At 38.8% G+C, this 26,464-nt stretch overlaps 1 protein-coding gene across 1 annotated transcript in view; it reads right to left on the reverse strand.

The window, feature by feature from the left end:
* Nucleotides 1-3,205: 3,205 nt before the first annotated feature.
* The window catches only part of top3b (DNA topoisomerase III beta), a 73,104-nt gene continuing 49,845 nt past the window's right edge, over nucleotides 3,206-26,464 (reverse strand). The window contains exons 13-17 of the mRNA XM_060844078.1: nucleotides 14,102-14,230; nucleotides 12,098-12,247; nucleotides 9,631-9,731; nucleotides 6,908-7,109; nucleotides 3,206-5,163 (exon numbers count right to left, since the gene is read on the reverse strand). Of these exons, the coding sequence (XP_060700061.1) occupies nucleotides 4,676-5,163; nucleotides 6,908-7,109; nucleotides 9,631-9,731; nucleotides 12,098-12,247; nucleotides 14,102-14,230 (1,070 nt within the window). The 3' untranslated portion in view covers nucleotides 3,206-4,675. The remainder of the gene's footprint in view (nucleotides 5,164-6,907; nucleotides 7,110-9,630; nucleotides 9,732-12,097; nucleotides 12,248-14,101; nucleotides 14,231-26,464) is intronic.

The following is a 26,464-nucleotide window of genomic DNA, read 5'->3' on the forward strand; positions in this document are numbered from 1 at the left end:
GTTACTGTTGTACTTCCCACAAAAGGCTCTAGATGGCAACTTTATTCCAGATCACTGCAGCATGAAAAGATGAAAAAACAAGCCCCAAAGGGGCGTAATGTTCCCTATTGAGTAATGATATGACGCGCAATGTAAACTGCTCTAGAAATAGAGCTTTGACAATCTGACCGACCTGTAGGCATAAACAAAACACATGCCAATCTGAAAATGATTGCATTTTAAAACATTTTGTTGTGCAAATTTCATTAACTGCCCTTTCGATGTGTCCACAGTGCATCTCAACATAAACCTCAGAAAAGCATCTACTGTATAACAGTCTTGGTTTCCACTTTCATATGTTACCCTGCAATGTGTATATGATTGCTTTGCATTATAGAAGGTTCACTGTATCACTGCACAAAACATCCTAATTTCTGCTCCTATCTCTTCTAGTCTTGACTGAATGTGAACTCAGTCCAGGGAAATCCCAGTGATTGACTATAATGAGAAACCAAACAGTCATTCACTATGCCTTGTCAATCCTCCATATTCTGCTCCTTCTTTAGGATTTACCTTAAAACTCAAAACTTAGACTAAGGTTCTGGTCAATCCTCCTAATGCCTCCTCCTTTGTGTTACTGCCTATTTTATCCCTTTATATTTCTCTGAAACATCTGGACACTTGTTTTCTATTTTAATAGCGCTATTTAATTGCAAATTCTTGTGTGAACATTGAGGACAATGAGAGGTGCATCCAAAGAAACCACTGCCAAACTAAAAGGTCGTCAATTACAAAGGTAAGAAATATTAAAATCTCTTATATAAATCAATTAAACTCAAAGTAGACATCAGCCTCCAGCTCACTCCCGGATACCTGTTATTCCATGTACACACACAAGATAAGGGGACATGACAGCCTTGTGGTACTATCACTGTACTGATAATCCAGAGATCCAGGCAACATTTTTGGGGCTGAGGTTCAAATCTGGCCACGGCAAATGGTGGAATTTGAATGCAATCTGGAATTAAGAATCTAATGATAGCCATGAATCCATTGTCAGAAAAATTAAAAATTATCTGGTTCTCTAACATGCTTTGGGGAAAGGAAACTGCCAGCCTTATATGCAACTCCAGGCCTACTGTAATGTGGTTTACACTTAACTGCCCTCTGGGCAATTAGGCATGGACAGTAAATACTGGCTGAGCTAGCGATGGAATATCCCATGACTTAAAAAAGCAACGGACTAAGCAATCTCAAAACCAACAGATCAGATCCTAGCTCTACAATCTTGCCATATCCAATTAAGAATGGTAGGTGTAAAGTTAAATAAGTAACAAGAGATGGAGGATCTACAAATATCCTCACCCTCAAAGATGGGGTGCCCAGCAGAACAGCACAAAAGACATTCACATCCAGCTTCAACCAAAAAAGTGTTTAGTTAGTGACCCATCTCTGCCTCCTCCAAAGGTCCCCTGTATCTCAGATGCCAGACTTCAATTTACTCAATATATCAAGAAATATCTCAGACACTGGATGCTGTAAAAGTATGGGCATGACAATATTCTAGCCACAAAACTAAAGAATTGTGCTTCAGACTTAGTCACACCTTGAGCTAAAATGTTCTGGTACAACTACAACATGCACCTACCTGTGACCTATGCACAAACAGCAGGACCAGTCCAACCTGGCCAAATACCGCTTTCAGTTTTCTCTCGATCATCAGCAAAGTTATGAAAAGGGTCATCAACAGTACCACCAAACAGTACTTGCAAAGGAATAATTTGCTCACTGATGCGCAATTTGAGATTCCACCAAGATCTCACATCTGCTAAACCCATTTCAGTCTCGGTCCAAACACGGGTAAAAAAAACTGAATTCTGGATGAATTGAGAGTGGCTGCCCTTGACATCAATGTAGCATTCCTCAGATTATGGCAGCAAGGTATGTTCGGATGATAATAAGGATTTCAGAGACAGTTCACCAAATTAAGTCCAAAAATGAAAGGAATGATTGAGCACAAAGGAGAAAATGCTGGAAAATCTCAGCAGGTCTGGCAGCATCTGTAAGGAGAGAAAAGAGCTGATGTTTCGAGTCTAACTGACCCTTTGTCAAAGCCGATTGATTAAGCAGTTTAGGTCTATACACACTAGAGTTTAGAAGAATGAAGATTTAATTGAGGAATACAAGAGGTGAGAGAGGATCAACAAAGTAGATGTGCAGTGGATGTTTCCCCTTGTGGGGCAATCTAAAATGCAAGGTCATAGTTTTAGGCTAAGGGTTGGTAGATTTAAAATAGAGATGAGGAGAAATTACTGCTCTCGAAGGATTGTGAAACTGTGAAATTCACTACCCCACAGTATGATGGATGCAGAATAAATTTTAAGAGGAGACAGACAGATCTTTAATTAGTAACAAGGTAAACAGTTATGGGGAGTGAGCAGGTAAGTGCAGTTGAGGCTAAGAGATCAGCCATGAAAAAGATCATCGTATTAAATGGTGGAGCAGGCTCGAAGGGCTGAATTGCTCATTTCTGCTTCTAGCTCTTGTGTTCTTAAGGTGCCTGAACAAATCTAGAGCCAATTATAATCGGGGGAAAATCTCTTCACTGGTTGAGTCATATCTAGCAGAAAGAAAGATGGTCGTGTTTGTTCAAAATTAAATCATCTCAGCCCGAAGCCTCTTTCTGTGCTGTAAAACCTTATATTTTTATACCTGCAGATGTAGAATTTTCTCATGACAGTATCCTAGGTTCGGCTGCTTCAAAGACTTTCCATCCATCAAAGAAGTAGGGGTGTTCTGGATAATTGCATAATGTTCAGCACTATTATGACTCCTCAGCTACTGAAGCCACCTGTACCATTATGTAGCAATATGTACCATCTCCATGATGCACTGCAATAACTCACCAAGACACCTTCAACATCATTTTGCAAATTTGTGACCTCTGTCACCTAGAAGGATGAAGGCAGCCAGCAACATCCACATTACATGAACAAATGAAAATGTTAAATTGCCTCAGTAACTCAAGTAACTATACAGCAAGGCCTTCTCAGTTCAACCCAACAGGTCAAAGATGAGCACAGATGAGGAAACCTCAACTATCCAACTCAGCTGACTCAGGTCAAGCTGAGGATAAAGATAATTTTAAAATAATTACTACAGATAAATCAGTATGTTTATTTGAATAACTGAAGGGTATAACAAAGTGTTATGTAATTCTTCAGATATACACATACTCACAGTAACAAGTGCCTTTTTAATATCATGCATCAGATTTTGTATCATTATGATTCTTCAGTAGATCTCAGCTTTTCTACACTGATATTCTGAGATCTTTGCTTAGTTCTAGTTGTCATTAGTACAGAAATCAGATATCCTTCCCTCTGGCAGTTTTCCATGTTTCAAAAGGCAGTGTTATACTGAATATTATAATTTTTAATTTTAAAACTGGCAGGTAAAACCAAAAACAGTGAAAATAACTTGGACACAACACACCCTACATTTTAACTGGAAGACTAAGGATAGAATCAAATGTAAATGTTTTCAGCTTACTAAGAGCTCCATGATATTTTTGATCTTGTCAGAGGTTTCCTTATGATTGATTGAATACCAATCATCGGGACATTCCCTTGAGAACAGGCAGAGGGGTTTGAAAGAGGTCATAAATATGACAGACAACCTCAAAGTAAAAGTGATTTTGAATTTCTGCCATATCCTAACTATTAACTGAAACAACAGTTAGGAAAACAAAACAGTCTGAATATTCATAAAACTAGAAAGAGCTGGAAAGTCATAGCAGCTCAACTGATGCAGATGAACAAAAGGTATGTTCACATTAATTGGAATATTTAATCTCTCTTTTAGATGCAAGTTGATCTGCTGTCTTGATTTCAGATTTCCAGCATTCATGTACTTCAAGTAATTCATTGTGTGTGAAATCATTAAGATGTTTCTGCGAGATGTTATAAGGCACTATATAAATACAAGAGTTTCCTTACTTATAAATATTGCTGAGAAAAGTTTAGACTTTTTGATTTTTGAGAATTGGTTTCAGTTGTGCCTCTTCTCCAGTGTTCACCTTTTGGAAATAATGCCAGCTTTGTGTCAAATAGCCAGGTTAGGCATCAATTGTACGGTGAATCAGCAAGGTTGACCAATCTCATTGCTCATTGTTTTCACTACATTCTTTATAAAATATTTGTCCATGGCTGGATAATTATTTCCTGCATAATGCAGAAATTTAACTTGGTAACTTCATCATTTAAAAAAAAAATCTCTAACGTAACTGTGTGGTTACTCTGCATTAATGAATGAGATGGTTAATGTTGGCAGCATATTCAAGTTTGAAAGGCACCACAGCCATTGTCAATCTGACAGTCACATAAATGTACTATGCAGAACGAGCATCTGGACAGTATTCAAGAACAAGAACCTTCAAACCAATTCCCTTCCTAACCCAAGCGAATTAAAGGAAGCTCTCATGCCTGTTCGTGCCCTTGGTGATGACAGCTAAGCTGGGACTGAAAGGGTTCAGCCCAGTTCTGCACTGGGTCATGTACTTTCCAGTTCAGCCATTAGGGAAGCTCATCCAAATCAGTTAAAATAAGAAAATGAAACAAAATGGCACAAGAGACAAAACTGACCACAAATTCAGTGAAATTGCCTCTGTACATGGACTAATCAAGACTACTGACTCTTACACAAAATAAGCAGCTAGTGCTGCCATTTTGTCTTTGGGTTTCTTTGGATTGTTCCTGCCTGGTGGTCTACGTCCTCTGCCCCTCCCCCGTCCTCGTCTTCGACTCTGGCCCCCTCCGCCCCTGTGCATTGGATGCTTCATTTTGGCATACTGAAGCTCAACGAGATTCTGAAACACCGGATCACAGAAGACACATCCCGAATGCTGTGTTGCTTCACCAGGCAATGGTGATTTTGCCTTGTTGAAATCCACATCAACAACTGCAGCCTCGCATACATCACAGGTTTCAGATGACACCTTCACTCTGTGGGCGTTTTCAAAAAAGTGCACCACCACGTTGCATTTGTTACAAGCCATCTTCCACTTGGGGCCTGAGGTGGGGTCAAAGACCAACACCCCACTCTCACATTCTACGCACTGGACGATCCCCAGCAGACTTAATGAATGCTGACATGTTGGATGGGTACACTCATTACAACCCATTCCTAAGGAAAAAGAAGAACAATCCTGTCACAAAGTACTCCTTTTATATCTCAGTAACATTTATGTCTATTTTATCTGGTCTTGAACACGGATTAGAGAACGCCTAGGATTCAAACTTTGCTCATTAGAATGATGCACACCATTCATTATGAGTGACCAAGTTGTTAAAGTCTTCATGATTCTTATGGGCTCTTAGAATTATACATTTGGGATGAAATATATTGGTTTATAAATGTGTTACCCACATTCCAATAATGTATATGAATCTTAAAGTGCTAATATTAAGAAATCCTGCTGTCCCGATTTAAAATTTATTTATTAATGAGGTAAAGTATAGCTAGAGATGAATAACACATGGATACCAATGTTGACTCTGTTGCCTAGTGACACAATGTCTTGAAGCATTAACCTGAAGCAGAGGGAGCTCAGAGCTTTCGTTACCATGTCTTAATGCAAGTGTAGCAGTTGTTTTGAATGTAAAAGGGGATAGGAAGCAATATTGTCTTTATTAATTTTTTTTCTACTGTGCGGATCTCTGTGGATGACAATGGCTTCTTCAAGTGGAAGCCAATGTGTCAGCACACCAATTGGCATGTGTGGAACCTCCCAGCGGTCACATGGCTTAGAGGGACCGTTGGTGGGAAGGTAATCACTAATGTGTTATGTGACCATGAACCCACAGGTAAAGATGTGTTTGGGGATGTACCGAAAACAAATGGGCAACAGGGAGACGGAATGTTAAACTCTGAAAACCTGCAAGAAATTGCATTAATGAGCAAAGATATATTTTAAAAAATCACAAATTATACAGACTATATTTTCTATCCCAATTCAAATTACATTAATCTAGTTATTTGCAAATAGAATTCTCTTAAATTCTTACTGTCTTTCCCTTTCATGCACAATTTTCTGTTCTTTAAAGCCTGTACTCTTCCCAAATTACTTCATCCTTTACTCCCTTAGATTTTCCAGTTGCCTATACTCTGACCTCCAGCCAGAATCCAAATTAATCAATAAAAACAACTGAACTGCTGACTGTGCATTAATGCTTAGAGGAGACAACAGGTGCACAATAAGTAGTTCTTTGTCAGGTAAATGACCAGAGAAAATAGTGGATTAAGCTGTGGCTATGACCATATCCCAGGATTTGGTTAGAAGTCGACGCTTGCATAACAGGTGCGTCTTATTCAAAGATGTGCAGGTTATGTGAATTGGCCATGCTAAATTACCTGTAGTGTTCAGGGATGTGTAGGTTATTTAGGCATTTGTCAGGGGTAAATGGCGGGCAATTGGGTAGGGGAATGGGTCTTGGTGGGTTACTCTTTGGAAGGTCACTCTTTGGAGGGCTGATGTGGACTTGTTGAGCCAAATGGCTTGTTTCCACACTGTAGGGATTCTATGATTCAGTAAGTGTGGATGTGCCTTTTTCAGTATGTGGCACTGAGCCATTAGAATCAAAGGTCCTAGAATTGATCAATTAATTCCTAGTAGCTAGTCTACTTGGGGAAATATTATGATCTTCAGAATGTCAAATAGTCCATTAATACTCAGTGACTAGGCTCTCCCATTGACAATGACAACTTGGCTGGATAAAACTACCCAGCAGATTTAGCATGCTCAGGAAAGAGGGGAAAAATATAAAAAAAACAGACATAGTGGATCAGGATGACTTTATTTGCGGCAAACTCATTCAAAGAAAAAGAAGAACCACTGTTTGGAGTTGGCATTGTTTTTGACAGACCTTACCTTTCCTCATATCACGGAATGGTGGGTGATTGTAGCAATATGGACACAGTGGATAACTCTTTCCCTTGGAACCAGATGACCAGAGAACCAGTTCAAACTCATCAAGGGGACAGCGGAGCTCTTTATACAGTTTGATGGTCCCATTCTGGGGTAAGCTGTAGGTATCATCACAATGGGAACAGTGCATCCGACTGGGTTTAGCCTGGAGAGAACAATGAAACATTCACAATACTAATAACTATTAAGGTTATCACAAAGCAGGCTGAGAATACTCTACTTCTGGGATTACATGCTTTGGTCCAAAGACTACTTTACAAAGACTAACAAACTGCACAGTGCTAAATTCAGAGTCCTGAATTCTCATTGATACACTTGTTGATAGTGAGTGAACTTCCATTTGTAACTGAACTATGGAACTAAAACTAGTACCTTAGATATCCATTCACAAACCTAACTAGGAAATTAAACCTTGGACAATGATCAGCAGATCTAGTAACTATATGATGTAACCCAGGACACCAACAGATCTGCTAACTATAGAAAAAAATGGACTTCAGGTTACAAATACATCAATCATTAGAAGTTATGCAATAGGTGAAGAAAGGGCACTTAAAAAAATAACAAACGAATCACTATGTATAATTTCAAGGAATAGAATTGTAAAGTAGGGAAATTAAACCAAAGCTGTGTCAAAACTTGTGTAGACTACATTTAAAAATACAGTCATTCTGCTATAATGTGCATTTCATTAATATGAATTCATCATAACATGATTGATGAACTGGGGACATTGTTTCTGAAGCACGAAGTTCTAAAGCTTGTATTGGCTACAACGTGATTCCATCCCCAATAGTTTAAATAGTGCTGCTATTACATGACTTTCTTATAACATGGGATTGCTCAAAAATGGATGTACTGCATTATCATAGAACTGACTGTGGTACGTGCAGTTCTGAAAATGTGTTGCTGGAAAAACGCAGCAGGTCAGGCAGCATCCAAGGAACAGGAAATTCGACGTTTCGGGCATAAGCCCTTCATCAGGAAGGGCTTATGCCCAAAACGTCGAATTTCCTGTTCCTTGGATGCTGCCTGACCTGCTGCGCTTTTCCAGCAACACATTTTCAGCTCTGATCTCCAGCATCTGCAGACCTCACTTTCTCCTCCTACGTGCAGTTCTGGTCATTATATTAAAAAAGGGAATGGGTACTGGAGAGGATGCAGAAAATATTTATTAGCATGATCCCAGAAATACTTGGCCAAAGATATCAGAAAAGGATTGATAGGTTAAGGTTCTTCACCTAATAACTCCAAATGGGGTAAACCAGTAGCTAGGATGCATCAATACATGATTTTCTTTTAAACCTCACTCATTGGCTATAGTATTGCTAGCTGGCCAGCATTTGTTGCTCTTCCCTAGTTGTCCTTGAAACAGCAGTTAGCTGCCTTCTTGAACCCGCTGCAGCCCATGTGCTATAGGTAGACCTACAATCCCCTTAGGGAGGAAACTCCAGGATTTTGATCCAGGTGGTGAAGGAACAGCACTTTATTTCCAAGTCAGAATGACGAGTGGCTTGGAGGGATGGTGCTGTTCTAGTATATCTGGTGTCCTTGTCCTTCTAAATGGGAGTGGTCATGCATTTCGGAAGATGCTGTATTTGACCTTTTGCTGATATTTGGTGAATTTCTGCAGTGCATCTTGTAGATAGTACACATTGCTGCTGAGCATTGACGGTGGAGAAAGTGGATGCTAATGGATGTGGTGCCAAACAAGTGGGCTGATTTGCCCTGAATGGTGTCAAGTTTCTTGAGCATTGCTGGAGCTACATCCATACAGGCAAGTGGAGAGTATTCCATCAGACTTCTGATTTGTGCCTTTTGGATGGTAGACAGGCTTTAGGAAGTAAGGTGGTGAGTTACTTACCACAGTTTTCCTAGCTACTGACCTGCATTTGTAACCAGAGTATTAATCAGAAGTTCACTTGAGCTTCTGATCAATGATAATCCTGATGGTGTCCACAATAGGGGAAATCAGTGATGGTAACATCATGGAATGTCTCTTATTGGAGGGTTCATTGCCTGGTATTTATGTGGCTTGGATGTTACTTGCCAGTTGTCAGTCCAAGCTTGGATACTGTTCAGATCTTGTTGCGTTTTAACATGGACTGCTTCAGTTTCTGAGGATATTATAAATTTATGTTCCAAGCACAACCCTGAATTTATTGTTCCTAGAATTTCTTCTTATAAGGGTATAACCATTGAATTTCTTGGTTCCTAAAGACGGCATATTGATTAGAGTGAAAATAATCAGATGAAAATATAGCACAAAGAGGGACCATTCAGTCCATCAAATTTAAGCTGGTTCTTTTAAAGACCAATCCACCTATTTCCATTCCAATGATATTTCTTAATATCTCTGATTTTTTTTCTCCTCAAAGTATTTAATCCAACTCCCTTTTTGAAAGCCACAACTAAATCCAAAAGAGAAAGTGACGATTTGCTGGAGATCAAAGTTAAAACGTGTGGAGCTGGAAAAGCACAGCCAGACAGGCAGCATCTAAGAAGCAGGTGACTCAAAGTTTTGAGCATAAGCTCTCCATCAGCTCCTCGAATGCTGCGTGACCAGTTGCTCTTTTCCAGCACCACACTTCTGACAACTAAATTCATGTCTATTTGAAATCAACGAACTCTTCATCTCCTTGCAATGATACATTGAATTCTCTAACCTGAATGTACTTCATGAATCGATGACATCTGCCACAGCGGGACAGAGGCTTCCCTGTCTCAGCAATTGGAGAAAATGACACCTCCATTAATTCATCCATACCTGAAGGGAAACAGAATAAACTGAGCAAGGTATCCACAAGAGGGCGCCAAAGGCTGAAAAGTAATTTTCTTATGATTTTTGAACAGTCTTTCACATTTCCACTGATGTTCAAACTTCATCCAATGGCAATCATTGTATCTCGTTGACAAAGAAAAATACATTTTGGACATATATGTGCCCAGTGAAAAAAGAATGCATCACTGCAGGATACAGGCAGAAATTTTTCAACTTTTGGATGCAAATTATTGATTTTGTACAGCGTTGCAATCTAATAAGACAAAAGTATTCGCGTACAAACATGTTTGCTGTGAGCCAAGAATAGCCAATTCATTGCCACTTGTCATAATCCTGCTAAAAATAAAAAGGAACTCCTCATAAAGTACTCCAAAGATCTACCAATGATCTGGTGTGTGAACACATGGCCCAATTTAGTACCAATGCAAGCTCAGGCTTGTGCTGTGGCAACTCATCTCGGTAAAGGGAATGACTGGACATGATAAGTGGCCTCAATACCTCTGAGAGATTGCCAAATTGCATAAATTCAACTAGTTCCAAAGATCGAAATAAGCAAATGAAGAGGAAAAATTTAATGTTTTGTGCTCTCAACAGAACACATCATTGAAATAGAACCCACCAGCAGTACACCACTGAGAAAGAACAGTCCATGTGGAGGCGCAGTCTGCTCCAACTCAGGGCACCTGTTGAGCAAAAGCATAGGATATTGGACCTCAGGATGTTCAAAAGTAAATTACAGCCAATTTCATACTTTTTGATATTTGGTCACTACCATAATATAGGAAATGGAGCAACTGAGCTGTGCATAGCAAAATCCTGTGAAATGTTTGGAGGGATAAATATCAGCCAGAATCCTGGAAATTCTCTCCCCTCCTATCTTTATTTGAAGAAATGGTATTTTTTACTTTCCAAGTGAGCATACATGGGCTCAGTTTAACATTTTATCTGAAAGACAAACTTCCTCAGGATTTCAGAGGTGCATCAACTTGGATTTTTGTTGTCAAGCCCCTGGAATGGGAACTGAATCCCAAACCTTATCTCTCAAAAGTGAGAATGCGAGTAACTTAGCCACAGCTAACTAACAATTTTGAACTAAACACCGTGGAGACAAGTGCCTTAATCCTGTAAAGATATTGGCAAGAAATCTGACCCTAAAGTTACAATGGAACGAAAATTGTGTGTTGGCTTAAAATGACTTCTTCTCAATGGATCAGAAATAATTTCAACATCTTATATAATCAAAACCTAAACAAATACATATTTTTCCAGTTTTGCATGGGAGCTCTGATGAATTAATCCTCTTATTCAAGATATTTGAAAGTATTTCCATCAGTGGTTGATAAGAAAAGGTGGAGTGCTGTTGGAACGACTGGGCATAGTGTCTCCCAGTCTAATGTGTACATGGAGATAAAAACCATAGAAGTGAATTTCCTGGCAGTATACGATGTACTGGGTGAAATGGCAGTTATAGATTTTTCTCAACATTGAAAATCAGTTCACGCACACTGAAATGTTCACAGTCTTAGGAGGATTCAGAATACAAGCACAGTTGGAACTGATAACAATGCTCATTTTGATGAATTCTTCATGCTAGATTCTTGATGAAACTATTGTGATTAAACCTTCTACCAAATTAGCTGTTGTTTCATAAGGTAATTACAGCCTTTTACTAATGCTGCTCTAATTATAAATAGATTTCTACAAAAACATGAACTATTTTAAAATATAGACCTATAAACTGTTCTCCTTGGAACAGAGGAAACCGAGGTGGTAAGATTTAGTGGAAATGTAGATGATAATGAACAGACAACGTAGAAGGGGAAACTTCTTCTCATCAGTTGTTTTCACAAGAACTAGATATGTATGTTTAAGATTTTGAGCAAGCGACACAGGGAGAATGTAATGCAACAAGTGACGATGACCTGGAACTTGCTGATCGTGAGGGTGATGGATGTGGAAACAAACAAAGATTTGAAAAAGAAATCGGATGGAAACGTGATAGAAATAAACTTGCAGGACTGTGTGGATTGAACAAGGTAGCGGGACTGACAATGATCCATGGGAGTCAGAATCAATTTGGTGGGATGAATGGCCTATGTCACAAATGATTTTATGAAATGCAAGATTCTTAGTAGTACAAATCTACTGATTAACATATGTTTAACAGTTCAGATCACAGGCTAAATTTCACAAGGCGTTGCCGCAGCACAGTTGACACAAGCGCAGAATGGGGAATTTAGGCGCCATGTCCATTCTTGTGACCAAATAGTTGAACAGCGTAACAATTAGTCAAAGGCGTTTGTCACGAAAGAAAGCATTACAAATCAAAACATTATAAAAATCAGCTGTACCAGCTATGGAGTCCACAAAATAATGGAATTTTCTCTTGAAGATATTTAAGGCATGCTCTAGGACTGGTGGAAAATCAGCTTTGCCTGCAGCAATGAGACTTAACTGTTTTTCAACAGCACTGCGGATGGTGGGAAGGACAAGCTCCTGGTCTGTCAAAACATAAAGAGATCATGCAAATTACCAGCTAGGATCACAAAGATTCATGCAACTGATTAATAGCTGCTGCTGCACCCCACCAACACTCCCCACCCCACCCTCCCCTCTCATTCAAGTAATTCTCTGCCATCTTCCAGCCCACAAGATGCTCATTGATTTGACAGAGTTGGAATTATGGACAGAGATTTTACAATGCATTGCACTCAGGATGAACAGAGTCCAAAGGGGTCACAAATTGCAAAGGATACAGGAAACTAATGGAAGGTGTGTTTATTGTTATTATTCATTCTTAGCAATACCATTCCTGGCTATCCATAGTTGCCCGGGTAAGATGGTGACAGGCTGTTTTCTTCAATAACTGCAGTGTAGTAGTTTGCTACAACTGAATGGGTTGCGAAGCAATTCTGAAGAGAAGTTAAGAGTCAACCATGTTGGTGTGCAGGTAATACCAGGTAAGGAAGATATCCTTCCCTAAAGGAAATGAATGCATAAGTTGGCTCTATATGACAACCCAACGGTTTCATGGTTATAATTATGGAATTCAACTTTTCGTAGATTTAATAGATTTTCTGGAATTGTGGCTTAGCAACATAACCACTATACACATAGTTATGTACACGTGCATATTAACCATTTCTTCATGTCATCAGAGTGCAACTCCATGATAGCTGCTAAAAGAGACCTGTGTGATCAGTTCATGAGATTGTTATAGGATTTTTCCTATACTTTCATTGGGAAAACAAACAAGAAGATGAAAAAAGGTTGCTTAATTTCAAAGGAATTGAACTAAGTAAGTGAGTTAATGTATAGGAGCTGCTCTTGTGTAGTTTCCAGCTACCTCTAAAACGGTCAGTGTTTCAGAAGCAGATTAACAGTGAACCTTCTCACTTCTAGGCAAGGTGTCATTCCTTGTTCATAGCTAGCACACCTCTGTCAGTAAAATGCCTAATGTGGTCCATAGTGAATGTTCAAGTTGTCTTTAGCCTCTAATGCTCTCTCAAGGTGTAGCTTTGGCTATGTTCAGTGATTACCTGTTGATGCATGGCCTACATTTGTGGACAAACACTGTCACCTCACGTGATCCTGGAACACAACACCATTGTGCAAGCTTCTTGTTAAACAAACTCAAGGGGTGTTGTACCGCACCCCTATTACTGACCTTGCTTTAGCTGGTGAAATATATTTTCAATATGAAATATACATTCATATTGAAATAGTTTATATTCTCTTTTTAATCTTACATTGAAAAATTTTTGTTGTAATGTAGTAATGTTTTAAGCATTTTGACCAAGACCAAGTCAAAAATCACAATCAAATGTCAGTATTTCTCTTCCTTGGTAGCTAGTTATATATAATTAATACATCTCAATTTTTGAAATATTAAATACAAAACTACTGAACAACAGTAGTCACACAGTGCAAAGAGAGGTACTTTCCAAATGAATTCCAACTATTAATACTGATCCAGCACAATCAGATCTAATTACGTGGCTGAGTACCCAATGGATGGTTATAATTTCAATACAGCAAAACAGATTGTGCCGCATTTATTGTCCATCCTTAGTTATCCTGAGAGGTGGCATTAAAACTTCTTCGAACCATTGAACATCGGATTGATACAATCTGTGTGATTATTTAAATTGCCTGTTGATGTAACTCCTTTACCATGTTAGGGAGTACACATTGTGGGAAGATGACATTCATCCAGAAAGAAAGAAACTGGGAAAGTAAGGTTATTATATCATATTTACAAACTATGTATAAATACATAATAGGGCAAGTTTTACAGTATTGCTGAATGTTAAATATAGGGTGTTATACTTTATTTCCTTCAATTTCAACTTTACCGATTTTGTAATATCCATGAACAAGGACAATGCCAAGGTTTGTAGGCTTCAGTCTCCGGCCACTCTCCACAGTGACATAGTTACGTTGACAGATGTTGTTGATATGGACAGGGATACTGGCATCCGTCCCTAAGTGTGAAGAATAGGTAAACATAGTTTCAGTAAAACAGTTCCAAGTCAAGACTCAGATAAAACCTTGAGTGGAGTCAACTTACAACCTCTACCATTTCACCACTGGGAGAAACTCACAGCTAAGATCTTTTCTCAATGGTTGGATGCCAAACTGTGTGTTTAGATTCAAGACTGGTTATACAGAAGGCAAAACAACAACTTCCTCCAGGTTTAGACTTCAAACTAACACTGTACTTTCATTGCCTTGTATAATAGTATTTACAATCAGCAATATACCTATGTCTTATAGTTAGATTAGATAAGATCTAAACTACTTCTTTGGATATTCAATTTCATGTGCTTTGTTTCTTTCAGAGAACTCACTCTGGTTGCCTTTCCTGAGTTTTCCTTCTAATCTGTTCCAACACTGCCTCCACCTCCATTTATAATTGGTGAGGGTTGACTTTGGGACATCATCCCATGGTGAATGGGATAAGAGGCCTGAGGTATAACATAATCTGATCATTGCCTACCTCTGGAAAAAGAGGTGGTGTAGATGCTCTGACAAGAAACAACTCTCTTAGCTTTGTGTCCAAGATCACTGCGTACCTGCAATGAAAATGGGTTGCAGCTATTGATAAACAAACCTGGTTTTTCCTTTAATTCATTCATGGTATGTGGCCGCTATTTGTAACACCAGCATTTATTGCCCAACCTTAACTACCCTGGGGTGGTGGTGAGCTGCTTTTTGAACCACAGTGATGTCAAAAAGATTTCAAGATTTTGACCCAGCAACAGTGAAGGAACAGCAATATAGTTTGAAGTCAGGATGGTATGTGATTTGGTGGTGACCTTGTAGGTGTCCTTCTAGTTGACAGTGTTCTCATGCTATTGTCACCCTTGTCCCTCAAGGCAGTAATGGTCACACGTTTTGAAGATGCTGTTGAAGGAACTTTGGCAAGTTACTACAGTGCATCTTGTTGATGGTGCATACTGCTATCACTGTTTGTCAATGGTGAAGGCAGTGAATGTTGAAGTTGGTGGATGGAGTGCCAGTCAAGCGGGGTGCTTTGCCCTGGATGGTGTTAAGAAACTTGACTGTTTCTCTAAGCCAAGAAACTCCAAGCCACTGGAGAGTATTCCACCACAATCTTGACTTGGGCTGGTAAATAACGGATAGACATTGGGGAGATAGGACGAAGTAAGTTCCACACCACAGAATTTCTAGCCTCTGACCTGCTGTTGAAGCTACAGAGATTATGTATGTGACTGGTCCAATTCCGTTTTTGATTACTACTGGACAACTAATTCAGTAGAGAGAGATACCACAAGCTGGCCAAGGTCTTTGCTTTGATAATTATAAATTAGCAATTTTATTCCAAAAAACACCTCCTTTGTAATTTTTTTTCCTTTTGGATAGTTATGGAAAGTTTTGTTCTTTTTTTATTTCAGAAATCCATTGATTTCAAGTTCTGAGAGCTGAGCTTTGAGGCTTGAAACAGAACTCCCTCAGGTTTGTTAGGGAATTTGAATACAGATAAAAACCGTATCATCAGTCTTTAAAACAGTATAAATAAGAACAAATGTGCATCATTAGAGCCTCTTCATAAAACAACACCTATTCTACCATTTTATCAAGAGGCAAATATCAAAATTCTAATCGTTTTTCTAACTTCCATTCAACCTAATGCTTTGACTGTTACTGATGTTATCTACAAGACTAACATGTCACTGGACTGTTTATAAATGTGACTCAGCAAATAATTGGAGTGAATCTTACACAACAACTGTTAAGCCAACTGCTGTGAAAATTAAACAAGAGTCAATTTATTTGTTTTTTAGCTCCCAAAAGGAACTTCAATTGACGTCAGAAAATTAGAATGTCTATTTCTGCACGACAATTGAAAGTTACCAAGACACTAATATCTTCTTCATTACAACTTGAATGATATTAAAAATTCAAAACCATGCCAAGTATTCTGGAAGCAGATGGAGTAATATCTGTAAGTTCAATCCAACTAGAATACCATTACCTGGGTTCCGATCATTCTAAACAAAGTATGATCTATAGTTAGACCACCAGTCCTGGTATGCATAGGGGATTAATAATGGAACAGTTGCTCTCCAAAGTGGATCACGTCGGTAAACGGACAGTCAGTTCTGCCAAAATCTAGATTCTTACAGGAGTGGTCAGCCTTATAGAAATGGACAGTTTGCTAATAGAACTTTAAGCCCAGATCCAAAAATAAACCAGTAACGGGACTGTCAAATCTCAAACAAATGGATTAGTAACAAGAATGGTCAACACTGGACAGTGTTTGTCAACTTTCATAGAAGAGACGATCTTTAATGAGAACATCAACCCTAATAATAGGCAAAGTTGACAACATTCTGCAATGAGAATGGTTGTCATTGGTAATTTGATCCTCAGTTCCACTATGTACTGGAGAGGTTATTAGATAATCAATCCTCGTGCAACTGCATCATTAAACATATAGCATATTTCAACAGAGCATTGAGTGATATTGGTGCATCTTATAAACAGGGAAGGTCAGCTGTGATAATAAATGAAGGCTGGAAACTTATTTAAGAAAATTAACTGCAATATAGATTAGTTGATTATGGGACAGCCAGGTTTGATAACTGATGGGGATAACTGATAACAGGATGATTACTCCCAACATGGATCAGGTTGAGAATGGAATAATGAATGAGGTCCTATTACAGCCAAGGCAAGTAACAGTAATAAAAACAGAAAATGCATGTCAGGTAACATCAGTGCAGACACAAACAACCTTAACGCTTCAGATTGTTGCCCAATGATCAGAACTGACAAAGAAGTCGAGGAGTAAAAGGTTTTCAATGTGTGCTGAGGGTGAGAGGAGTAAGGAGTAAAGGACAACAGGAAAGATGTGGCAGGATGGAAAACAGAACAGATCTATTGACAAAACGATTGATAGGATTGTTATGAAGATGTGGGTGTACTGTACCTTTAAGAAAGTTAAAAGCTAGTAGAACTACCTGACAGCACCAAGTGCTCTGAAAACAAAGTAACATTTGGTCGAACAATTCGATTAACTGGTTGTCCGGAGACAAAAACAAATTTGAATTTGGCCTATCAGTTTAAATTATACCCCAAAATACCAACCTCCAATCAAGTTTGAATTGAGCATATTGACAATCTTAAAAGGCAATGACACAATCCGGTGCTTTGGGGACTTGTTGTTGGGATTTGAACTGGTTTAGACAGAGTTGAATAGATTTGGGGGAGTGTGAAAAATCCCAGCAGATTTAAACACAGGTTAGTGTCCTTGATCTTTAAATAAAACGTAGGTGAGACAATTTGTTTCATTTCGGTGACTTGTGGTTGATTAAATTAAAACTGATAGAAATGGCACTTAAAATTGTAAAAGAGGTTCTGGGATTTGATGATGATTCTCAAATTTGCCAAGAAAGTTTAGAAGGAAAGAAAAAGGCCATACTTATAGAATTAGTAAATACGTTGGATTTGGGTTTAACCAAGGACAAAAGTAAAGCTGACTTTGTAAAGGAGTTACTCAGACACTTAGGTGTGTCAGAGAAACAGACAATTGAGGAAAAAATGGAGTTAGAAGACAAGCAAAGAGAGAGTGGAAACAGAGAGGGAGAGAAGGTTCTTGGTTGAACAAAGAGAGAGAAGAAAGGGAGAGACAAAAAGAGAATTCGAACCTGAGAAGTTGCGATTGAGTCAGCAAAGTCAAGTCAACAGAACGGAGGTTAAAAGAGAAGGTAGTGAGATATATAAATATGTCAACTCTGCCACATTTGATGAGAAAGATGTTGAAGCCTTCTTTATTTCATTTGAAAAATTGGCAAGGCAGATGAAGTAGTCCAAGGATTTATGGTAATGCTAGTTCAGACTCAACTGGTAGGCAGAGCTGATGAGGCATTTGCCGTGCTGACAGATGAGGTGTCAAAGAGATTAAGAAGAGGTTAAACAGGCTATTTTAAAGTGCTTATGAATTGGTACCAGAAGCATATAGACAGCGGTTCAGAAACACAAAAGGAGGAACCAGGTCAGACTTGAGTTGAGTTCAAAAGAATTTAGACATAGTCATTTTGACTATGGGTCAAAATGGGTGCGAGCTTTGAAAATAGATAGGACCCTTGAGGCTCTACGAGAGATTATTCTGCTGGAGGAGTTTAAAAACTCACTTCCAGAGATGGTAAGAATTCATGTGGAGGAACAGAAAGTTCAGGAAGTGAGAAGGGCAGCAAAATTAACAGTTGAAAACACGTTGGTGCCTAAGATAAGCTTCTGGCCAGAATGTTGTTCTGCAAGGGTTAGAAGTTGAGAGAAGGGGAGTTCCTACACTACAAAACAAAGAATAGAGAGTACTGCTAAGAATTTACCACAGGATCCGTTTCCACTGTGGTAAAGTGGCACATGTAAAGTCGCAGTGCTGGTTGTTAAAGAAAGGCACTGTGGGAAGAGATATGGTAAACGTAGCTAAACCAGTGGCATTAGTGAAGGTAGTAAAGCAGACCCCAAGAAGAGCCGAGAAGCTGCAGGAGAGTGCACAGCCTAAGCAGGCTGAGTATGGAGTTAGTACCTGATATCGACAAAGAATTCACCTCTGTGGGTAAACTTTACTTGGAAAGAACAGAGGGAGAAGGACAAGAAGTTATAATTTTGAGAGATAAAGTATAGTACGGGACAAGCGAATATGCACTCTTTCTGATCTATTACCCAAGAGTGTGGTAATTTGTGGGATAGATGGACAGAAATTTAACATTCCCCTATGTAAGATAAGGTTGGAGTACCGACTCAAGACTGGGGAAGTTACAGTGGGAGTGATTGACAGAGTGTCAATTCCAGGAATTCAGTTTGTTCTTGGGAATGATTTGGCAGGATAAAAGGTGGGAGTAACACCCCTTGTTGTGGAGAAGCCCAAGGAAGACAAAGACACTGAGGGATTAAAACAGAAACATCCTGGTATTTTCCCAGATTGTGTGGTAACCAGATCCCACTATCATAAGTCACAGCACGAAGCGAAAAGTAAAGAGAAAGATGAAGGAGTTGAGGTTCAGTTAGCAGACACCCTGTTTGACGTACTGGTGCAGGAAAAACCTGAACAGGCAGAGGGTCAGACAGAAGTCTACTCCTGAAAGGCTAAGAGACTTGCAACAGTGAGACAAGACAATAAAAGATTATATGTGGATGCGTACTCCAAAAAAAGAGGCAGAGAATATTCTAAAGGGTTATTATCTATAAGATAGAATCCTAAGACGGAAACGGAGACCATGGCAGGTCAGTGCAGAGGAGAAATGGGCCGACGTGCATCAGATTGTGTTGCTGGTAGCATACGGACAGGCGGTGTTACAGGGAGCACATGAACTACTTGTAGGAAGTCACCTAGGTGTATGAAAAACTCAGGCTAAGGTACAAAAACATTTTTAATGGCTTGGAATGCAAAAGGATGTGGTTAACATTTGTTGTACGTGTCATACATGGTAAATGGTAGGTAAACCACAGGCAGTAATAAAACCAGTACCTTTGTTGCCAATTCCTGCATTTGAAGAACCTTTCACACGCTTTATAATTGATGTCCTCTCTCGAGAACTAAAAGTGGGAACCAGTACTTGTTAACCATACTGGATGTATTTACCAAATTTCCAGAGGCAATTCCATTATGGAGTATCAAGGCAAAAAGGATAGTAGAGGAGTTAGCAGCTCTCTTCACACGGTTTGGGCTACCAAGAGAGAATCAGTCTGACCAAGGGTCAAAGTTTAAAGCAAGGCTGTGGAATCTTAGGTATGCAGCACTTTAAATTCAGCTCGTATCATCCTGAAGGCCAGGGAACTTTGGAAGGGTGGCATCAAAACTCGAAGACCAAGTTTACAGCATACTGTCAGGACTACCGATAAAAGGTATTCCATTCATATTGTTTGCCATTGGAGATGCCCCAAATGAATCAACTCAGTTCACTCCCTTTGAGTTAATACTCGGTCACGAAGTGAGAGGCCCTTTGAAATTAATTAAAGAAAAATTGACAGGACCAAAGTCGGAGATTTCACACTTAGATTATGTATCAGAGGTGAGGGAGAGATTAAATAGAGTAGGTGAGTTAGCTAAACAGCACCTGAAGAGCGCATAGTATAGAATGTATAGTATAGAATGAAGCAGGTGGCAGATAAAAACTCTGAGATTCTGACATTTTCCCGAGGGAATAAAGTGTTAGTACTGTACTAGTGATAGGCGATCCCTTCAAAGCCAAGTTTAGTGATCCTATCAAATTGAGAAAAACTTGAGTCAGGTGAACTGTCTAGTAATGATGCCAGATAGAAAAAAAAAGTATTGGGTATGTCATGTGAACGTGTTGAAACCATATTATTACTAGAGAGAAAGAACTGAGAAATAGATGTTAGTTACTCCCCTGCAGAGTCAGGAATCAAATCCAGATGAAGTGGAATTTGATGTGCCTCAAAATAGATTAAAAAATGAAGAAGTCCTTGAGGAGTGTGATAGGTTAGGAAGCAATCTGTCTCAGGAGCATAGAGCACAGCTGAAAGATTTGTTATTGCTGTATAGGGAGGTATGGAAGAATCAGATGGAGAGGATTAATGCTATTGTACAAGTAGACATAGGGAATACTGCTCCGATAAAACAACATCCCTATTGGCTTAATCTTTAAGGTCCAGAAGAAGGTGGAGACCATGCTCGACGAGAACATCATCAAACTAAGTCAGAGTGAATGGAGTTCACCAATCATCTTCGTTCCCAAACCGGACGGGACTCAACGATTCTGCGTGGATTATCGGAAGGTCAGTGCCGTTACAAAATTGGACTCATATCCAATTCCTAGATTGGAGTACTGTATTGAGAAAGTCTGACAAGCCAGTTACATCACCAAGTTGGACTTAATGTGTGGTTCCTGGCAGGTACCTTTATCAGAGATGGTGAAAGAAATTTCTGTGTTTGTAACCCCAAATTGGCTATATCACTTTAAAGCAATGCTCTTTGGAAGGAAAACACAGGCCACATTCCAAAGACTCATGAACCGACTTGTGGCTGGGCTAACAAACTGTGCAGTGTATTTGGACGATGTAGTGATCTCTAGTAAGTCGTGGAAAGATCACATGGTACAGTTGGCAGAGCTCTTTGAACGACTACGAGAAGCAAAACTGGTAATAAATAAAACTGAATTCGCGAAAGCAGACATGATGTTCTTGGGACATAACATCGGTCATGGAAGGTTGACCCCAAGGGACACAAAGACAAATGCCATCGAGGAATTCCCACGACCAACCTTGAAGAAAGAGGTGCTTCCATTCTTAGGATTCAGCAGATTCTATCAGAAGTTTGTTCCAAACTTCAACAGTGTCGTGGCACATTAACCAATTTGTTGAAGAAGAACACAAAGTTTCAGTGGACAGAACAATGCCAGGAGGCATTCGACCATTTCAAATCAATATTAACCATCAAACCAGTTTTAACTGCACCAAACTTTTCAAAACTTTTTAAAGTTGCCATCGATGCTACTGACAGAGGAGTTGGAGCTGTACTCCTACAAGAAGATGAGGATGAGATTAAACTGCTAGTTGGTTACTTTTCAAAGAAGATTAACATCCTCTTAAAAAAATACTCCACGATCGAAAAAGAATTACTGATTTGGTACTGGCCTCACAACATTTTAATGTGCACGTCATGAACAATATACAAACATATACACAGTTATATGGGAAGAAATTAAGGTGAACTTAGATTAGTCATCTGTATATTCGGGTAATGTGTTTAGAAAAATAAAAAAAGTGAAGCCATCTATTCATTATGATGGTTCTTTCTTTTAAGGAGGAAGGAGTTATGAAGATGTGAGTGTACTGTACGTTTAAGAAAGTTAAAAGCTAGTAGAACTACCTGACAGCACCAAGTGCTCTGAATAAAATATAATGTAACATTTGGTCAAACAATTCGATTAGCTGGTTGCCTGGAGACAAGAAATTCAAATTTTAACAGTCAGTTTAAATTATACCCCAAAATACCAACCTCCAATCAAATTTGAAATGAGTATATTGACAATCTTAAAAGCCAATGACACAATCTGATGCTCTGGAGGTACAAGGCCAGGGAAAATTGAACAGTTGGGAGGAGAACTGCCACACCACCAGCATGCAGAGACTGCCCAAAAAAAACCTCTTAAAAGGTACCTTTATTGATCCATGACCTGTGAAGCATAATCCCAAAGAATTAGAAAAGGTGACAAGAAGATCCAAATAGAAGATTCGATGGCTGGCTGGTTTTGAAAATTTGAATTTTTGGTAAATCTAAATCGGAGGGTTTTAATCAGACTAGTATTATAGAAGGGAAGATAAAAGATAGGTTAGAGGAAGGAGTTCTAAATTGTTGTTAATTATTATGTTATACTTTAAGAAATAAAGTTATTAATTTTTACTTTTATAGCTCTTGACCTCTTGAATTTTCACAGATTACTGAATAGGATAAATCTTTTCTGTGTTGCTGGAAAAAAGTAAGCAGGAGGGTTTACCCCATGTCGTAACAAGGATAAAAGGTAAAAGTTGGTGGCAATGAGGTACAGAAGAAATAAAAGATAAACTTCATTACCACAGTAATAGCTGTGAACAGATATTAAAGTGTAAGCATGAAGGAGACTTAAAATTATAACCAGAAACTCATTTTGAGGAGTGAGTGAAGAGTAGTCAGTCCTGACTTGAGTCATGGGATAGTGACCCACACAATAGTTGAGAATTATAAAGATGGTCAGCTCCAGCGCATTTGTTTAAAAAAAAATTGTGGAGGTCTCTTAACTACTGTGAATACTTAGTTTTGTTTTCCCTGGAACTAAGGAGGCTGAGGGAGGAATCTGATTGTGGAAATCTTTTCCCCATGGGAGGCAAGTCTGAGACCAGAGGGCAAAAGTTTGAGTTGAGGAGCAAGCAGTATGGAGAGGATCTGAGGGTGGTAGAAATATGGAATGTGCTACCTAAGAGGGTGATGGAGGCAGGTACTGTCACAACATTTAAAAATATGCCAGAGCCTAGTAGGCTATGAATCAAGTGCAGGTAAATGGGATTAATATAGTTTGATAATTGTTGGTCAGCACAGATATGGTAAGCCGAATGGCCTGTTACTATGCTGTATGATTTTATAACTTTGAGTAGTTGACCACACATACCAAACCAGATGAATCAGGCAAGAAATCCAAGCTGTGTTTCAAATCTCTCATATCAAAAACATCTTCAGTACAGTACTTGAACAGACGAAAGGATATCATGGTTTCAGACTATGATACTATGTGGATCAATGGTGCTTTCTGATCAATTAGTATTGTATTTGTCATGTGGCTAGTTGAAGCAAGAAAGGTCTGAGACTACACATTTCACTTCGTCATTGCAATTGTCAGGTTTTACTTCTTCAGTCTTTCTCTTCAGTCCAAAAGTATTGAAGAAAATTGGGAAAAGGTAGGTAAACAGAATTAAGTCACAAATCAGCTATATTTGAATGGCAGAACAGGATTGAAGGATAAATTATTCATTTCTGTTTGTTGTTCCCAACTCAAAGAGAGAGTTCCATGTCTCATGCTGGTATCACCACAAGACCCGAAAGGCAACCTTATAAAACTAGACAGTAAAATCTTAACTATTGTGATGAATGGTGTGTAAAACATTTTGGATTGTTTTAAAAAGGGAAGCAAATGAGTGTGGGTTAGTCTGCGAAGGGTGTTTTAAAAAATGTCTGGAACACTACCCTAAATCCATCAGTTCAAGGAGGCATATGACTGCAAACAAGGGCTTGGAGAACCACTGCAGTGTTAATGTAACAAGGGTTTATGTTTACAGGTTTTTGACAGTTAGCATAAAAAAAAGCCATTGGTTTTGGTCTCAGTTCAGTTCAGACACCAACAGAGTTTTAGTTGAGAGGAACTATGAATTCAGTTCAGAACCAAGAATTGTTTTTAGTTTATCTCCTAGTTTTTAGTTTATCTCCTAGTTTTTAGTTTAGTTTAGGAGTCCATTTAGTTCAGTGGAAACCAAATCATTGCAGCAGCATTGTCTTCTCTAGTTTGCATAATTTTCAAACCATGGAAAGTCTAGCATTGAAATCTTCACATTGTTAGAATAAAACGTTTAGGCCATCTGAATTGTCAAAGATTTGTGTCATCAGTCTGAAACAGAAGTCATAAAATTATCTCTACATTTTGAGAAAATGATTGGAAATAGTCAGTTAAGTAGAAACTTAAACAGTAAGACAGGAGTATCATTTCTCTGGACTTGAATCTTGAGAGAATAGTGTTGGAAAACAAGTTGAAACTTAGTTTTAATGTTTGTGTTAAAATCTTTCCAACTAATACATATAAAGATATAGCATACTTTCTTTCTTTTGCGTAATAAACTAATTTTTTGTTATTAAAGAACATCAGTAGCCCCATGTGAATATGGTTCAATGGTTAAACACCACATTAACTAAACCAAAAAAATAATCTATCTGACCAGGTTTCATTCAGGGATCTGACTTGTCCAGTAGTACCAGAGGTTGATATTATAAAACTATACCCACTCAGGTCTGAAAATGTTATAATTCAGATGAGAAAGTTCAACATGACAGAATTAAAGCTGATTGTTGTGTTTCACACAGCTTTGCCGTTTATTTTCAGGTGAAGAGCAACACACAAGGGAAGGGAACTGCAATACCCAAAGGCAAAACACTCAGAGAGTAGTTCAATGAAAAGTAATGATAAGACCAACAGAAAGAATATTAACTGGCATTCACAGAATATAGTAGAGCAGAAGTGATTCACATCTCTATCTACAATCCTGAGTAAACATATTGCCCAAATAAGATCAGGCTGACTTAGTGCAACCATTTTCTTTTAAATGTCAGAATTTTCACCCATTCTCTTCTGAAGATGCTGAGTCTTACTGGCATACAGTTCCATGTGTGCCATCTGCTCTTCATGCACTGGGCCAAACAATTCATTTTTGAAGGCTAATAAATTACAAGGACATCACCAGTATACATTTCTTACTTTAAATTGGTGAGATCAGTTAAAAGCAAAATATTATGTCCACTTTCTAGGATTCTGAAACAAACTGCTCCAGCTGAAATCAAATAATACTGTATAGATTAAAAATCAATTCTGGGATCTTCCTAGATTGCATGTGGATGTTGCTTTTAAAGCCTCTAAATAAATTGGCAATATGATAAAGACTGATTAACAAAAAGATTTCAGGCAATGAGGTAGTGCTCTACATGATCATAATGAACATCTCTCACATTAGGAGGACATGGAGTTAATTGCCCAATAGCATTCAGCTCCCATCAAGCATACCCACTGGATGCTTATCTTGCTGATCTCCACCTTGTGAACACTGCCGACAGATCAATCCTCACCATCACTTCAGTTAGTCCCCTAAAGAATATTTGTTCACTGGTGATCAAAGGCCATGACCATCAGTGAGTTTGCTGTGCATGATTGCATCAACATCAAGGCCTTTGCAGAAACATGGCTGAGGGGGAAGGACTTCCTTTCCCCTACTAAAACCTCTCTATACCATTCTACCACATGTGAAGTCGGTCACAGTAGAATAGTGTGACATTCATCAACAGATTTGTCTCCCTCACTTTCACAATAAATGTGAGCATCTTGTGGACATTTTATCATGAACGTCAAGGACATCTGACTAACTGAATCCTTCCCTTCCACTATCCTACTAGGTCAAAGTTCTCGAAGGATCCCCCATCGCAAATCCTGAACTTGCATCTTTCTTTAGTTTCTATCCTATCTCCCATCCAGATAGGCAAGTGATGGGCTCTACTTGACTCAAGACTGAGATGACACACAAGGAAAGTCAGGAACCCCAGCCCCATAATTGGAGTTTATTTTCAAAAACTCCAACACTGTTCCATTCAGCATGAAGGGGATCCCTTTACAGGCTGCTGTTGCACACTCTCCACTTCCTTGCCTTCATTCACCATATGAGCACACCACGGCATTCTCTCCTATCCTATGGAAGTGGCAGAGCCCCAGTTGAAGATTACACTACAGTTCTCACTGTTATCATCAAGGATTCATTTAAGGCAGCTTGGCAGTCAACTAATCAGTAAAGAAAAATGCAACCTGAACTGAAAGCTCAAAATCTTACGAAAATGAGAGACAAAAAGAAAAAATGGCGCAAATGCTGGATATCTGACATAAACATAAAATGCAGTGGGATTACTTTCTGAAATAAAATAATAGCATGGGCTCCAAGCC

This window comes from Hemiscyllium ocellatum, chromosome 24 (genome assembly GCF_020745735.1).
Source record: "Hemiscyllium ocellatum isolate sHemOce1 chromosome 24, sHemOce1.pat.X.cur, whole genome shotgun sequence".
NCBI lineage: Eukaryota > Metazoa > Chordata > Chondrichthyes > Orectolobiformes > Hemiscylliidae > Hemiscyllium > Hemiscyllium ocellatum.